The 15409-nt window shown below is 52.1% G+C and overlaps 7 protein-coding genes across 7 annotated transcripts; 5 read left to right on the forward strand and 2 right to left on the reverse strand.

The window, feature by feature from the left end:
* Positions 1–160: 160 nt before the first annotated feature.
* Positions 161–829, forward strand: J4E83_008974 (uncharacterized protein; the record flags this gene model as incomplete). Its single annotated transcript, XM_049335867.1, has 1 exon — positions 161–829. The coding sequence occupies one exon, from the start codon at positions 161–163 to the stop codon at positions 827–829; it is 669 nt and encodes a 222-aa protein (XP_049185133.1).
* A 1816-nt stretch (positions 830–2645) lies between these two features.
* J4E83_008975 (uncharacterized protein) lies at positions 2646–4151 on the forward strand (the record flags this gene model as incomplete). The annotated part of the gene is made up of 2 exons (XM_049335868.1): positions 2646–2652; positions 2899–4151. 2 exons carry the CDS (start codon positions 2646–2648, stop codon positions 4149–4151), a joined length of 1260 nt encoding a protein of 419 aa, XP_049185134.1.
* Positions 4152–4833: 682 nt separating this feature from the next.
* On the forward strand, positions 4834–6372 carry J4E83_008976 (uncharacterized protein; the record flags this gene model as incomplete). Its single annotated transcript, XM_049335869.1, has 3 exons — positions 4834–5011; positions 5063–5889; positions 5938–6372. The coding sequence occupies 3 exons, from the start codon at positions 4834–4836 to the stop codon at positions 6370–6372; spliced, it is 1440 nt and encodes a 479-aa protein (XP_049185135.1).
* Positions 6373–6769: 397 nt separating this feature from the next.
* J4E83_008977 (uncharacterized protein) lies at positions 6770–8500 on the forward strand (the record flags this gene model as incomplete). Its single annotated transcript, XM_049335870.1, has 1 exon — positions 6770–8500. One exon carries the CDS (start codon positions 6770–6772, stop codon positions 8498–8500), a length of 1731 nt encoding a protein of 576 aa, XP_049185136.1.
* Positions 8501–9200: 700 nt separating this feature from the next.
* J4E83_008978 (uncharacterized protein) lies at positions 9201–10373 on the forward strand (the record flags this gene model as incomplete). Its single annotated transcript, XM_049335871.1, has 1 exon — positions 9201–10373. One exon carries the CDS (start codon positions 9201–9203, stop codon positions 10371–10373), a length of 1173 nt encoding a protein of 390 aa, XP_049185137.1.
* A 439-nt stretch (positions 10374–10812) lies between these two features.
* Positions 10813–12054, reverse strand: J4E83_008979 (uncharacterized protein; the record flags this gene model as incomplete). The annotated part of the gene is made up of 2 exons (XM_049335872.1): positions 10813–11841; positions 11890–12054. 2 exons carry the CDS (start codon positions 12052–12054, stop codon positions 10813–10815), a joined length of 1194 nt encoding a protein of 397 aa, XP_049185138.1.
* A 1933-nt stretch (positions 12055–13987) lies between these two features.
* J4E83_008980 (uncharacterized protein) lies at positions 13988–14515 on the reverse strand (the record flags this gene model as incomplete). Its single annotated transcript, XM_049335873.1, has 2 exons — positions 13988–14362; positions 14435–14515. The coding sequence occupies 2 exons, from the start codon at positions 14513–14515 to the stop codon at positions 13988–13990; spliced, it is 456 nt and encodes a 151-aa protein (XP_049185139.1).
* Between the last annotated feature and the right edge of the window lie 894 nt (positions 14516–15409).

Consider the following 15409-nt stretch of genomic DNA (forward strand, 5'->3'; position numbering starts at 1 on the left):
CATCCTGCGTTGGAGAACACTGTTAGATTGCTTTGACCTTTGTTGTACATTCACATACACAGTGTCACATGCATTGAAGTCACGGGAAGTTATATATTGCCGTCACTTTTCGAGAATCGGGTGAAATAACCTCTCACTCTCTCCAGCGCCAGCCGTGCAGATGCCTGACCTCAACACTATGTTTGCAAGAAATCAGTCCAGTTCCAAGCCGCATCGCCGAAAGAAATCCGTAAGTTTCAGCCCAGACACCAACTTTGAGCCTGGCCGGGCTACACATCAGTGGAAGCGCAAAAGCCCCACGTACTCAGCTGGGAAGTACAGTTGCCCACCAGATATCGGAGCCTGGCTGGACACTAGCTTAATGAGCAACGAACTGGAACAGCTTCTCAACTTCAAGGTCCACGCCATCTTCCACGTCCGCAACGCAGACGAAATCGACGTCCTACACAACTCCTTCCACGCGCAAATGCGAGCAGGCCTACCGCTTCTTCCCGGCTCCGAAACTCTTCTCAGAGACCATCCGCTTGGTTTCGAGGTTTTCAAAATCTACAAGGACCTGACTGAGGGTGGCGTCGCTTTTTCTAGCCTTACAGGGGGTGACTGGACGAGGGCGAAAGTATTGGTTCTTTATCAGGATCAGAGGGATAAGTCTGTGACGTTCCAGTTTGTTAATGATATGAAGGAAGATCAAGAAGCTCATGAGTGGATACTTGAGTTGCAGCGGACTGTGCCTAAGAATAATGTGGGGTTACCGAAGATGGCTAGGTTGATGAAGTGGAGGGATGATTGTTTTGCTGAGATGTGCGGGTTAGATGAGGATATGCAGTAACAACTGGGTCTTTGAGAAATATACGAAGTTACAGTGAAAAGAGTAGAGTTTTGGGTGCGAGGTCAGTCGTCTGCTCACCGGATCCGGCAACGCTGTAATGAAGTCCCAGCGCCGCAATCGTTTCAACGTAGGGCTCGTCATGCCGACTCAATTGCGATGGCTGTACACAGATGGCAAAAGTCACAGTGAACGACAGCGCTCACCCGCAGCTGACAGCGCGGCCAACTCAAAAACGACTCTTTGTTCCCAAATAACTTTCATGTACAACCATTCCATAACCCCATACATTGTTCGTCAACACATACCCAGTTACAACAGTGGCTAGCAATGACGGCTGGAACGCCAGCAGTAAATGCCATGTTGGCAAGCTTACTTCAAGACAAACTTCAAGTAACGCAGTCCGCCTCCCTTACTCAGGACGATTACACCAGCCATAGTCACATCGAAGAGCGACTGCCTGCCGCGGAAGGCCATCCACCACTCTCTTTCAACAATTCTCCCGGAAAAGCTAGCAACTTCGACGGCAATGGTCGTCGCGTCGGGACTAGATGCGGTCATGTCCTTCACCCCAACACAGACCACGACGACGAATACTGCCCAGTATGCAGAGTCGTAGCTTATCTGAATCTACTTCGGCGCATCACTAAAGATTGGGATGGTAAAGGGGGCCCTTGGAGGCCACTGACAGGTCAAAGTACTGAGAATCGAGACGCTTATTGCCATATCTGGCATAAAAGAAGACTTGAGCTTGCACAGATCGTGATGCGTTATGAGGAAGACGCAAAGAATGAAGCATGTTGGGAAGAACAGCACCCGGGAGAAGTTGAAGCGGCTCGGAAGACATGCTCAGCAGGCAATGCAGTGGCCATTGCGCGTGCTATGTCGAAGTACCCCGCCAGCGTAAGGACTGGCGACATCGCAGATCCGGACTTCCGCACCGGCACTCCAACAATGTTGCCTAGAGCATCTCCAAACCGTCACACCTCTTCATCGAAAGCAAAAGCTCCAAAGGCGAAGCGTGTCCAATTTGCGTCCGACACGAACTTCAAAATCGCTCGGCCACGTCAAACTTACTACCGTAGCGCGAAGGGATACGTACCAGGAAAACACGCAGCACCCTCGTCGAGCACCCTACTCAATACCTCGAACATGCTCGTCAAACGCTACAACGTTCGGCAGCTCAAGATCATCAGGGAGTTTGATTGCCCGTGGAACATCGAGCTCATCGACGCCATCGCTTTGTCCAACCATGAGGGTATTGCAGAACTGCATCCTCGGTGGCCCGAAATCGGGGATAAGATATCGCGTATACATGATGGAAAAGACGATGTGCCGAACGAGACGTTTATGAGAAGTCTGAGTACTGCGGATTACTTACTCGTGAAGACTGATGAGAAAGATCAGGTCACGCATGTTATTCCGTATACAACGAGGGATATTGAGAATGTTCCAGGAGATGATGTAGAAGAGGCCCGCGTGATGAAAAACAAGGGGTGGACGTCGCATATAGAGATCATGTCGGATGAATGTCGTAATGAGATATGGAATAAATACGAATGTGCAGGAGGTGCGACTAGGACGGAAAGTAATGGGCGTAAGTAGGAAGATGGCAAGGATGTTGCGATCGCAGCCCGGGGAAAATGAGCGTTAAGACTGTTTACAAGGAACACTCAGGCCCTAGAAGATCTTGCGGGGCCAGTTGTAATGCGAGAATAGATGGGCGATTGCGATGTGACGCGGATTGATCTGAGCAACGATCAATTGAATATGACGTAGACGTAGCGCGCTCAACTGAAGCTGATGCATTCATCCTACAATGCATTGTTAGTGCCCTGACTCTTCTCAAATGATTCATCGCAATGGCCCAAACACCCGTGACTGCGCACTGTGCAAACACCCTGTTCTCGGTAGATCTTCCACTTGCCATTCGCTATTGCGCATTCACTTCCAGAACAGTCGACGGAAACAAACTCGAGAATAAGCACGGGCTTTCTGGCAATGTTTTGCGATCCTCCAATACTCACTCATTCACGCCAGCGCAACCTTCCACATCATGCCCCCTTCCATAGCCGAGTACGTTCCCGCAGCCATTCTCTTCTCGCCTGAAGACTTACAGCACTTCACTAAGTGGCAGGAAGAGCACGGTGTAGGCTCGCTGCCTGGTATTGTTCGAAATGCCACAGAGTATTGCGAGTTTCTTGCACATCGGCGCACTGACGAAGAAAGCATCAAGCTCAAGCGCGGCAACATACGGACGCGAAATAGAAACCCTGCGACCATGTGCGGACATGGACTGCATCCTTCAGACATCATCACCGGCGGGTATTGCCCAGCCTGCGAAGTAGAGATGTGTGTCGAGTTCCTCGATGCGCTTGGCAAGGTATTCCAGAAATGCGGTGGCCCCTGGCAGGAAGCGCGCGTTCGCAATGAGTTCGCTCTAGTCAGACAGTGTTGGCACCTGGCACGCTATCAGTTGGTCGAGCTTGTGGAGCTTCTGGAGTGCTCGCAGAAGTATGAAGAAGCGTGGGAGAAACAGCATCCAAGCGACGTAGGGTGTATGTGGACGACAAACAGCTCTTCGAAAGCGATACGTAATGCGCAGATGCGAACGAGATACCCAGCTGTACTGACGGACGCCAATCCCAGGCCTGCAGTAAAGCGAAAGCTTTCATCGTTTGACGTAGCGAGGGCAAAGGTCGCGAAGGCTCGAGTGAAGAAACACGTCACTTTCACACCAGACACCATTACCTGGCCCACCCGCAGCAACGCCTGCTTTAATCGCAACCCGGAGCAGCGCCAGAGTTACCAACCTGGTAGGCATGCTGCTCCACTTGGGTTGGAGTGGATTGACACATCGCGAATGTCCTCTTCGATAGCAGATCTCCTGAACCTGAAGGTATACGCAACCTATGTCCAGGCTGAATTTGACGCCTTGGTCGACGACTCGTCTCTCAGACCCCCTAGTCGCTACCAGGGTATACTATCCCTCCACCCCGGTATACAAGCGATTTCAGCGTTTGCCAACCAGTTCTTGCAAGGTGCGGAAACGGCGCGGGAGGAGATGCTCGAGATGATTAGCGTCGCCGACGCCCTTATAGTCCTCATCGGGGAAGAGGATGTGGTGGTAGACATGCATCTCTCTGTTTCGGACGATGTGGAGGATGAGGATGGTTATGGCGACGAAGAGGTGGATCAGACAAGGTGGACCTGCTGGTCCAAGTGCGGCAATGAGGCAAAGCCTGACGTTGGTGGAGCAGCTGGTCTAGCTGCCAAATTCGCTGTTGACGACGAGAAGGCGCGGAAGATGTCAGAAGATAGATGAGTAGCATAACTGCGACGCACGTTATGTCTGGAAAATGTTAAATAGTAGCATATTGAAGTGTCTAGATCTGAAATCTTTACAGTGAGTGGGCATACCAACCGTAGCCTTCCAAGGTTCGTAGTATGAGTTCAATGCGTGCGCTTTCAACCTTGGAATTGTGGGTGAATGGCGGTTGATTCCCGCGGTCAAGGAGAGAAGCGAGATAAGAAGATGGGCACCGGAGGATAACCGAATGCATGTCTTGGTAGTCCTTGCCGCTGGTGATGCGTAGTGGTGGGTAGAGATGAAGTTCGCGCAACGCGCCGAAAGACGCGCCAGTTTCGCGCCTGCCCGGCTGCTCCGCCCCGCCGCGTTTGCATCTTCTTTGTTCACTCTGTCTGTGGCACTGTTCAATGAAAGCTTTTAGGCTTAAATGGAACCCGCAACCCCGCGCCTGAACTGAGATGTTCAGTCAAGCCGCGAGGGCTCCAGGCAGGCGTCAGGCCCCCAGTGCAGCGATGACGGCGGGCCGGCTACACATGCCACGGCGCCGTTGCACCACTCCCCAAAGAGCACGGCATCCCGTCGCAGCCTTGCGCTAGGCTTGTACAGCTCTAGCAATCCGCCCAGATGCTCTGCTCGTCGCGATATAAAGCATGGCATGCGACGTGTCCGTTGAGAGCCATCTCATCTCAACACCAGCATGGCTCTCATTACGCTGCCACCGGAGCTCAAGCTAAACATAGCTGACAGCTTGGACCCGGACTCGACTCTCAATTTCGCCCTTACCTGCAGAGACCATGCGACACTGCTCAAATCCTTGTTGAGACAGCATGCACGACTACTTGCGAAATGGAAGGTCATCGACACGACCGATGCTCGTACGCTCCTTTGGGAGACCTTGAGAGACGTGATAGCAAACCCTCGACTAGGGTGGTACATCAGGGAACTCAATCTTCCTGAAAGCCGGCAATACAATTGGAATGCGAACGAGAGTTTGCGCAATTCCCACCCAAAGCATGGCGTTGTGCCATCCGAAAAAGACAAGGCCTTGTTCATTGAGGCAGCAAGGGGGCTGCAAGATTTGTTCCCGGGGTTTGGCGTAGATGAATCGAATCTGCTGAGACGATACTCTCATGCTTTCAACTTTTCACCTCGCCCGTACGACACGATTGGATCTATCGAAGATCGAATTCGCGCAGGCTTCGAGGACGCCATTATCGCGATCCTTCTGCACCATCTACCTTATCTCACGACCATCAGACATTCAGAAGTCGGCATGGAGGACTGTCTGGAACTTGTTCTATGGCAGATCGCGTTAGGATACAAGAACCCGGTCATGGCACCAAAGCTTCCCCTACAACATCTCAAGACGGTCGCCGTGCGTTACGCTCTGGACGAAGGAAGCAGCTCTCCTGACTGGGCGTGTTTTTATCTCAGTATCCCTTCGGTAAAGACGTTTGTAGGGCAAGCAATGGGTGGTTCGCCTAGCGAGGACGTCCTACGCACTTTATTCCCCACAGGTGCTGCTCCGTGCTCTAACGTGGAAGAGCTATTCTTCAGACATTCTGTCTTCGATGTGGATGGCCTAGCAACCATACTCGCGAACATTCGGCATCTAAAGAAGCTAACGTACAACGGTGGTGATGCTCTGGTGTCCGATTCGAGCTGGTACGAACCAAAGAAAGTCATCCGAGCAGTTGCTACACACGCCGGCCGCTCGTTGGAAGAGCTCATGCTCAGCGAGGAGGACACGGATGTAAGTCACCAACCCCCGTCAATGTTCCGAACTGATATGAGTTGACAGAGTGAACCTCCTGAGGATGGCCCAGCGATTGTTTCTCTCCGAGAGTTCCAGAAGCTCCGTGTACTCCACTGTCAATGGCGCATGCTTCGCCCCGACATGGCAAAAGAGGGAGACCCTGAACATGACGAGCCGCTAGAACAAGGCTATTACCGAATGGAGGATTACGAACAGATTGATGTCGACTTCGACGTAAGGACCCTTCTCCCAGAGTCCTTAGAAGAGTTTTATATGAACGGCGATTTCCACGACTATGATGAATGGGAGCACATGGAAAATACAGTCAGGGCCTCAAGCGCCTTCACGCCACGCCTGACTATGGATAAGACCTGTATTAAGAGAGGAGGTTATTGGAGTGATCGAATCGGTACCGCAGAGGAACCGGATGGAGCCTGGTCTCATCCGCTCGGCCGCCTTTTCGAAGGTCATCATGGTTAAACTCGACAGACTATATGTCTCATCTCATTCTCGATTGTAACAGGGACACCAAATTTCGGGTCTGTGCGCGCTTGCTAGGCACACGAGAATTGCTATAGCAGTGCGCACGGCTTCTCATCGTTCATCGGAGCGGGTCCTCTTCTCCCAATGACGCACTGGAAGAATTGACCATACGCCAAGAACAATGACGAGAACTAGGGGACTGCTGGAGCCTGGACACCCCTTTCGTATGTGTATATAAACGTGCGCTCTCCGCAGCTTTACAAAAGATCTCATACCATACCTCTACCGAGCAAATTTCTACAGCGCGCGCTTCTCCTGATACCTGTACTGTCAGTTATTGGCGAATATCCAGTGCACGACACCAGCACCTAATTCCATCAAAGACGATACCGCAATGGCTCCCAGAACAGTCTATACATTTGGAGGCCGCTACAAAAGCATCGCTGCTGTCGAAGATGCGCCATTCGCGGAGTTCATCTCTGTGAGAGAAACTGGCCTCAAACTCAACGTCGTCCACCCGGTCCCTGTCGCGTATCTGCGCGATCTGAACTCTCGTGAACGCGATGCGGTCCACAAGCACATCACTTCTCAGCTATTCAGCAACAGCTACAAAGCCGTCGGATTTGCCAAAGCTGCAGAAGAAACCTTGGGTCTTTTGGAGACAGTCCAACAGGATATGGACCATGATCGCTCGACCGCTGCGGACCTAACGACCACGGATGCGACCAGCAACCGGACTTACCACACGACAAGAGAGCATCAGGAGTCCCGGGGCAAACATTCCTCCATGCACGTGGAGGCTGACACCAATGTCATGAGCGGCTCAAGGTCAGGCGCCCTTGAGCGTAGCCGGAATATAGATAAATGGAAGAGTACCGTACCCCCTGGCTACCCTCCGCCCTCCGTTAGTACGCCAAGATCGGTCTTTCAGTCTAAGAGTGGCAGTAGATCGCGATCATCCAGCACCAGCAGGATGCGAAAGCCGAGCAGACACACCGACTTCCTTAAGGACGCAAAGCTCGACGAGAAGACACGGATTATAGTCGTGGAGCACAGCGCTGCAAGCCGCGAACTGACACTTCAGGAAGAGCACCTCGCCAGTCTTGAGTCGCTGGCTTTAACCGTCACCAGCTCAGCTGCGCGGCGCGATCTATACGGCGCCATTCGGAAAGCTCGCAGTGCAGTCGAGAAAGTGCGCGTCCTCGAACGCAAGTGCAAGGGCGCCTTATCTGACTCCCGGGCGCTCGTCGTGGATGCTCTCGAGCTTGCTGATGATCTGTGGGAGACGTCAGATGCGGCGGCGGATGAAGCATCAACAGTTTCATCGCCGAAAACGATTTCTTCGCGGACAACCGATTCTTCGCGGACAACTGGTACTTCCCCGACACAGCGGAGTACATCCACTGCCCCATCGGAGCCTGAATCTTTGGTACCGGCCCGGTTCGCCTCTCCCTCCGAAGTTGTATCGTTGAAGCAGGAACTGCAAAAGATCGACGATAGTCTTTCTGAGTCGATGAGGACTTTGAACAGGGTCATCACTCGATCCAGTAGCCGAGCGGGCGTCATCAAAAGCATAGATCGCGCACGGGCATGCCTTGACAAACTTCACGTCGCGCGAGAGCGCTTTTCGGGCTTGGACGACGAGAAGATACGCAAATTCGGGGCTGCCACACTTGCAATCGCGCGGACAAGGCATCAGGAAGTATTGCGCGTTCTAGATGCAGCCAAACAAGAGCAATTACGACTGGACGGTCCTACGCAAGCGAAAGGTAGTGGAGGAACACGAGACACTGAGCGTCAGCAGCCACCGCGAATGGAAGAAGAGCTCAATCAAACCATTCATCGTATCTCTGAACTTGGGCTTGCCGACGCCAAAGAGCTGTTGCGACAGCAAAAAGACGCTCTTGATCAGATTGTTCCGCACAGGGTTGCTGAGACGCACAATGGACACCGCCAAATGGGTCCTAGCTTGTATGACCAATTTCTGCAGGCAGGTGCACCTGAGGCTTACGGGGAGCCAACGTCGTCCGTAACGGGATTGCCGCCATCTCGGTACCTGGATTGGGATGAGTACACATGTGCACAATATTTTGAAAGTAGTTGGTCCTGGGAGGATTGGGAATAGCCATCTCCATACAGCATACACTATTCGGGCAGCCAGAATATGTAGAGAAAAACACATTAGTCTTGTATCAGGTTTTCTCAACTGCACTTCAAATCAAACTAGCGAATTGATAAAACTCTTCATAGTACATCACTAATATCTCTGCAGCTAGAGACCTCAGACATCGTAGAAAGGCTTAGATACTGCCGAGGTTCTTAGGAGATTGTGAAGTGGCTGTTGTTGACTGATAGATTCTGCTGTTAGATCGCCGAAGGCGACAAAACTCGGGACCGATGGGTCGCGACCACGGTGAAGGTGGCTGCAACGGGTGGCTCGAGAGACTGGACAGCTCACACACGTTTGATCTTTCCACTAACCGTACTTTGTTCCCTGATTCTTCCTTTACCTGCAGCCACTGAGGAGAAGTGAAAGGTCTAAGTTGTGAAGTTACTCGATCTGCCGATGGCTATGCGACCGCGTTCGGGCATAGCTATATAAGGCGCGCCTCCTTCACAGCTATCGACGATTTGTCTACTTCTACTCCAACTCAGGTGTAAATTACAGCTTTGAGCGATATCTACAAGCTGCGAACGAGTTACGCCGGTATTATCAGTTCGCCATCAACCCATCCAAACCCCACCCACCACACCAGTCTCAAGAGCGGATTCTCTTCTCAGGCTACTTGCAAGTCTACAATCTTGGCCCCTCTGATAACGATAAGATGGCTTCTAGGGCCCGCACACTCCACACCATTTACGGGCAATATCGTACTGCAGCGGCTGTCAGCAGGGCAGCTAATGCCGATTACATCCCGTTGAACGGCGATCGTAACATCAATGCCGTACACCCAATTCCGATTGACTGGCTGGACGAAGAGCTATTGCCGAGCGAGCGCGATCAAGTCCGCGAACATGTTGCGTCTCTACTGAGTAGTCAGCGACGCCAAGTTCCCAGTTTCGTCGAAGCTTTACAGGGTACCATGGAGAATCTGAACACCATCAGGAATAGGGGTACAGCTACTCGCAGCATTCCCGCGCGTCGATCTGGAGGCGAGACAATCGATCGTCTGGCGGACGACTTCGACACTTTGACCATGGGACAAGCGCACGGCGTCATCTCACCGTCACGTAACGTGCGATTTGCAGAGACGGTTCGGACAGATCGTGTTTCCCGAGACCCTGCAATTCCTGGTCCCTATAGTCCACAGCCGTCCTCACCGACTCCTCGAAGCATTATGCGCTCGCCCGGACATTCTCGTGCGAACTCAGCCGAAGCGATTTTGAGCCATGGAGCGTTGACTCCACGCGATGCTCGAGTGCCCTCGCCCACCGACGGCTACAGTGAAGAACTTGCTGCATTGGATGTACAACTCGACGAGATCTACGCAGCTCTCAACAGCCAGCGTCGCATCGAGGACAATGGGTCATTAGAGCAGCGTTTTGATAGCCTTGCGCAAGCTCGCTCCATGATTCGTCGCCTGAGAGGACTACATCGTCTCAACCAAATCGACATTGACACGGCTCGCGCTGCTGTACAATCAGTGATGACAAGCACTGGACGAAATGACACGCAGCGCGCTGCTGTCACGAACGCTGATAGTAGACCGGAACGCATGGGTCGCGGGCTGCCTCATCGTACTCATGAGATGCGGAGGCCGCGTCCAGTAAGCGGGAGCTTCAGCAGTATAGAAGAGCGGCTGCGCCTAGCGACGGTACAGCATGATCAGCGTCTGTTCGCCCATACAAACGGCATGTTTCCAGTCTGGAGTTCACCTCCCGTTGACCCTCAATATGGGGACGGCATTCAACGGCCTGACGGTACCATATACTGCTGGGGGCCTATGGGCGGATGGTTGATGTACCATAGCCGTGATGGGGCCTATTTTTGCGAGTAGGCGTGTAATTCTGTACCTGGGTAACATACAGAGCGCAAAAGTCGGGTTAGGGAGTGCGCATTCAAAGAGGGATCAAAATAGCGGCAGAATCGGAACTTCGAATCATTCGAATGTACTACATTAATGTGCTTGTTTGTTCTCAGGGTGCGCACACAAACCAGAAACGGAGCGACGAACTAACCAACTGGGCCGTGTTCAACATTCCGTTGGCGCTAGCTGCTCCGAGGTCCTTCCGGTGATGGGCTGACCCGAAGCACTGCGCGCTTGCCATCACCACACAACGTACACAATGCGCGTCATTACACAACCCTAGTCTCAATGACCATTCCCGACGAAGACCAACCGTAGTTCGCGTTAAACGCGCACGCTATTCATTCTTACTTTCCTAATTACATGGCACATGATACCCCGTTCCCTTCGTCATTTGCAGCTCCGCGCCTCATTCCTCAAGTTCCGCTTCAATAACACTCTCAGCGACCCCAGGGTAATTGAAGATGGCTAAGAACTTCAGACCAGCCTTTTGGATTATCGCTCTCCACTCCGCTTCTGTTCTCTCGCGCACAGAAAGATGTGCCAACATCATCATATCCATAGAGGTGGCGGCGATGGTGGGCTTTTCTTCTGAAAGCACAATCTCGTTCAGCAGCACCCGTGAGTAGCCAGGTTTCAGCGCTGGCTTCAGGCTTTCGAGAATTCTGACGCCTTCTTCGTCATTCCAGTCGTGGAGAATCGAGTGCAGTGAGTACGCCCTGGCTGACTGAATAGGCTGAGGCGTATAGAAATCATGGACCTGACTCTCAAAAGGAAGCTCTTCCTTATCCTTGATAGCCGCGATGACTGGCTCTTGATCCTGAAGAATGACTTTGCCCGGATGAGACTGGTGCTGCGCCACGAATTGCTGGACATCGTGCCCACGACCGCCACCGACATCTACCAGAAGGGCCTCGCTGCAGCTGGAGTCAAAGCCTGTGATCAGACGTTCTGCGACCGGATAGAAGCCGGGATCGAACCAATTCGCCTTGCCTGCGCGATACACCGACATGAAGTTGTCGAACTCGTCGAGATGAGGAGGCGTTGCGACCAGCCATGGGAAAAAAGGTAAATCTGTTCCATGCGCATCCTGCAATGGTCCTTCTGTAGGCAAAGTGGGTAGCCTGTAACCAGTCTTCTTGAAATACTCCGGGAAGCCATTGAACGACGGTCGTGACACATCGTAGCAGAAGTCAATGCTCTTCTGATAGTTGTCCGCTGCAAGTTCGTGGCTCAGACGGGTACCGAGGAATCTACCGTTTGAGAAAGAAACGATCTTCATTGCGATCAGGTGACGCATAATCCGTTGCAATAGAATGGCGTCAACGCTCGTCTTTTGAGCAAGGTCGCCCGGACTAACTCCTGCATCGCCTGCATCTCTAAGATGCTGGAAGAGTTTGACTTCAACAGCAAACTTGCAGTGCGCTGACAATGCCGGCTGCAGACTCATCAGTATACTGGTAACAGTGCAGGTTCAGTCACGAACCTCGGCCCAGAAGCTTCTCTGTAGGAATTCACTGGGTATCTCGAGCGCCGCAACCAGGTCTCGACCAAGCTCGATGAGACTTTCTCGCGAGCCGATTTTCCCGGCTTCGTAAGCTCTGCCGGCGGCCGCAACACGCTCGAGGATATCTGGTACAGGTATTGGCATGTCTGGCGATGAGTGTTCGTTCTGCAATGTTTGTCAAAGAATGGAGAAAGCAGCACGGGGCAGCCTTCCATTGCAATCCTTCGATCCTTTCGCACGATAGCCATCGTTCAGTGGGGTTCTTGCCTTCCTATTGCGCCACGCGCCGAAGTACACATGACTCGTTTTCCCACCCGATCGCTCAGCGCTTAGTCGTTTCCGCGATGTTTGGATCTTAGATTAGCTGCGTTGTGATACAAAGGCCTGATATCCGCAGTCTCTTTACCGTCTTTCGCTCGTCCGACCCACTGGACCTCGGGAGTGTTCAACCACGCGAATCCCACACCCGCTGTGTTGGATCAATACGTTTGGGACATCGCCTACCAGACGATTGTCGTCTGCGTGCTTGCTACATTTGCCGGCATGACGTTTCCGGAGACAGGCATCCGTCCGTGCCGCCCCGTCACTCGTTGGCCCACTTGGTCTGGCACTAGATCCTTCGCGCATGCATGAGCAGATACTTCGAGCCGCACCTGTTGAAGCACCAAAAGCCACGTTGACTTTACTAGTCACAAGGTCTAATTAAGTTAAGTTTTAAGATACAGTGTATTTCTTCTCCAAAGAAATAAACACCCTACAAAGTTAAGCTATCTCGCTCAAGATACACAGCATGGGAGTGGAGAGACTACATTTTCTGCTTACGTTCATCGAATATCTCCTGCAAAGGGGTTGTATTGCGGCTCTCCTTTCAAGGTATCAGCTCCAGTGTGGTCTTTCAGAAGATCCTCTTCCCCATCGTCTTCCCATAACGAGTAGTTCAATCTTCCGATGTCTGAGATCGGTGTCTGAGAGTCTGCCACTAAGCAGTACATTGACGATCGTTCCATCGTACGAAGGACCGACGTGATAATGAACACGCTTCGCAAATTTTCTTAGTTTTGCGGGCTTCCTAACACTGATCCGAAGCGATGTCCTGCCTTCCTGATCCTTCGAAGAGGAAGACTTGCCATGTTTCAATAATAGTTCCACTATAGATATGCCGGTCTTTTCGCAAACTCTATGTAGAACACAAATCTCGGCATCGTCACCCGAGCTTTTGTTAGCGGCAAGTTGGTATCCTCTTTGAGAAGCTCCAGCATGCTGAAAAGTCGCAGACGACCACCCCAGGGAGGTTTTCAACCACTATTCATACGCTATTGATACCTACTGCACCAAGCTTGAAGAATGCTAAACCCTTACGGATGTTACGCCATCATACCGATGCGCAGTCGCCCTGAGTCCTGCGAACTACTTTACCTATCTCGAGCTCGAACGGAGTCTTGGGGAGAAATGGATCGCGAAGGCAAAGCGCGTAGGTCAGAATGTGTACGCAAGCTACGAAGTGGATGTAGCTGAATCAACACAGAAGGATGATAATGATGGCACTACTAATAGCGATACTGCGCTTGATCTTTCCTAGCAAACTCGTAAGCGTCGTCAGTGGCCCGCGGCTACTTCAGTGTCTATCACATCGGGACGAATTCGCACAGGACTGGCCTCTGAGCCTGATGACTTTATGGCTAGTGCCAATCAGGCCAATCAGGATGTCGAGAATCCTCTGAAGTGTTGGATTCACCATGCATCTGACTACCCTGTGCTCTCTGAAATGGCGTTAGATTCGTTTAGTCGTCCGGCAATGAGCGCACAATATCCGCGTGGTCTTGATTTAGCATAGTACCTGTACGTAATCCCAAGCCACATAAACCAGATTAGCCGCAATGTGCTTGCAGTACGACTCTATGTACTTGTCTCACTTGTACGCAATCTGCACGCGATTATTTCTAGTCTTGCGAGCTGGCCATTTGTGGTGCACGAATTTCTTGATTGACGCAAGGCTGCTATTGAGGCTGGAAAACCTTGTCACCCAATTACTGGTTCTTTGGATTGAATCATATCGGTCTTCCACGACTCATCTTTACTAGTAAGTCGCACCACGACCCGTGTAGCCATAGCCACACGGGTTGTCCCAATCATGCGCAATGCCATACCACGTGCCCCTTGTCTCCTGGCTGTCCCATCCCATACCCTTGCCAAAGTTGCAGTTGTTGATGACGCGGTTGATGCTCCACTCAGCGTCCTGGCAGGGCATGTAGCCAGTGCGGCAGAAGCCATTGCAGGCGTAGGCAACAATACCGTTGTACGCGTTGCTGGAGACGCGTTTGGCGTTCCCTGGTAGGTTGCCGTTGCCGCATTGACTCATGAGGTCTTTCAGTGCGGCGCGAGCGTTGTCTTGGGTACCCTGGTCGGAGGAGATGCAGTGTGTACCGGTGTTAGAGCGGGAGCAGCCTCGTGCCTTAAGGGAATACGGAGCATGTTAGCTATTCGCTTTTGTGGGCAAGGTCGGGATTGCTCAAGCAAGCCTTACCTGAAGGTCGACCGTGGCGGCCATGATGGTGCTGCTTTGGAACAGGAGCGTTCCGGCGGTGGTAATGGCGAAGAAGCGCATGATGAGCAGGTTTTTGCTGTACAGTACGAACTTCGCTATGTAGACAAGTGTGCTAGACTGAAAGGACCGGTCGACCTGTGATGCCTCGATGTCGATGGAGAGAGTGTGTACTCACATCACAAGGAACCCGTCGTACTTATACACAATGGTTCCATGTTGGCTAGATCACATGATGTTTTACTGTGCAAGTGCACTTACTCCTAAGCTGGTAGCTCCTGTACACGAACGACACAACACGACAATAGTAGTTAGCAGTGCAGACAGCATCAGTCCTCATCAGGACAAAAGTTGACCAATCACACGGCCCCGGGGCCTGTTTTGCAGCTGAGACGTAGCGCTAAGCTGAGTACGGAAGGTGACAGCACGTGCGGATTCTGTTTATGCCTGCTAGATGAGGTCGTCACATTTCCAGACGTGTGGTGGCGTTGTCAGAGTGAGTATTCAATTGCTCGCTCAACCAACCCAGCTGCATGGAGTGTGCTGCCTTCCCTTTCGAGAAAACGCTAGCATAGCTTATTCCAACGACTCTGAACGTGCGTGTCCGTTCCGGCTTCCATCCAATGTCCAGTTCTCGGTTCTTTCTGGCAGCGCGTCCACAAGCGAAATGTCTCCTGGATTAGCAGAGGTGGCTGTTCGTCTCGCCTGACATCAATAGTACCGCCAGCCACAATGGGCGCTTGCGCGATACCTTCAGCTGCTGCGTGAAAAGCCTCATGAGAAAGTTCGCTACGACGCGCATCTGCGCCGCTCTGTACATGAAGGCGAATGCCTTGTTTTGGACCTACCTAGGTAGTATGCAGTAGCTTCAAGAGCTGTGTTAGGTAAAGTGACTGCCTTCGATGTTGACATTAGCCCCAGCTTCCAGGAGGACTTCCACAATATAAACATGACCTG

Source organism: Alternaria metachromatica, assembly GCF_023757995.1.
Source record: "Alternaria metachromatica strain BMP 0045 chromosome Unknown scaffold_28, whole genome shotgun sequence".
Taxonomy (NCBI): domain Eukaryota; kingdom Fungi; phylum Ascomycota; class Dothideomycetes; order Pleosporales; family Pleosporaceae; genus Alternaria; species Alternaria metachromatica.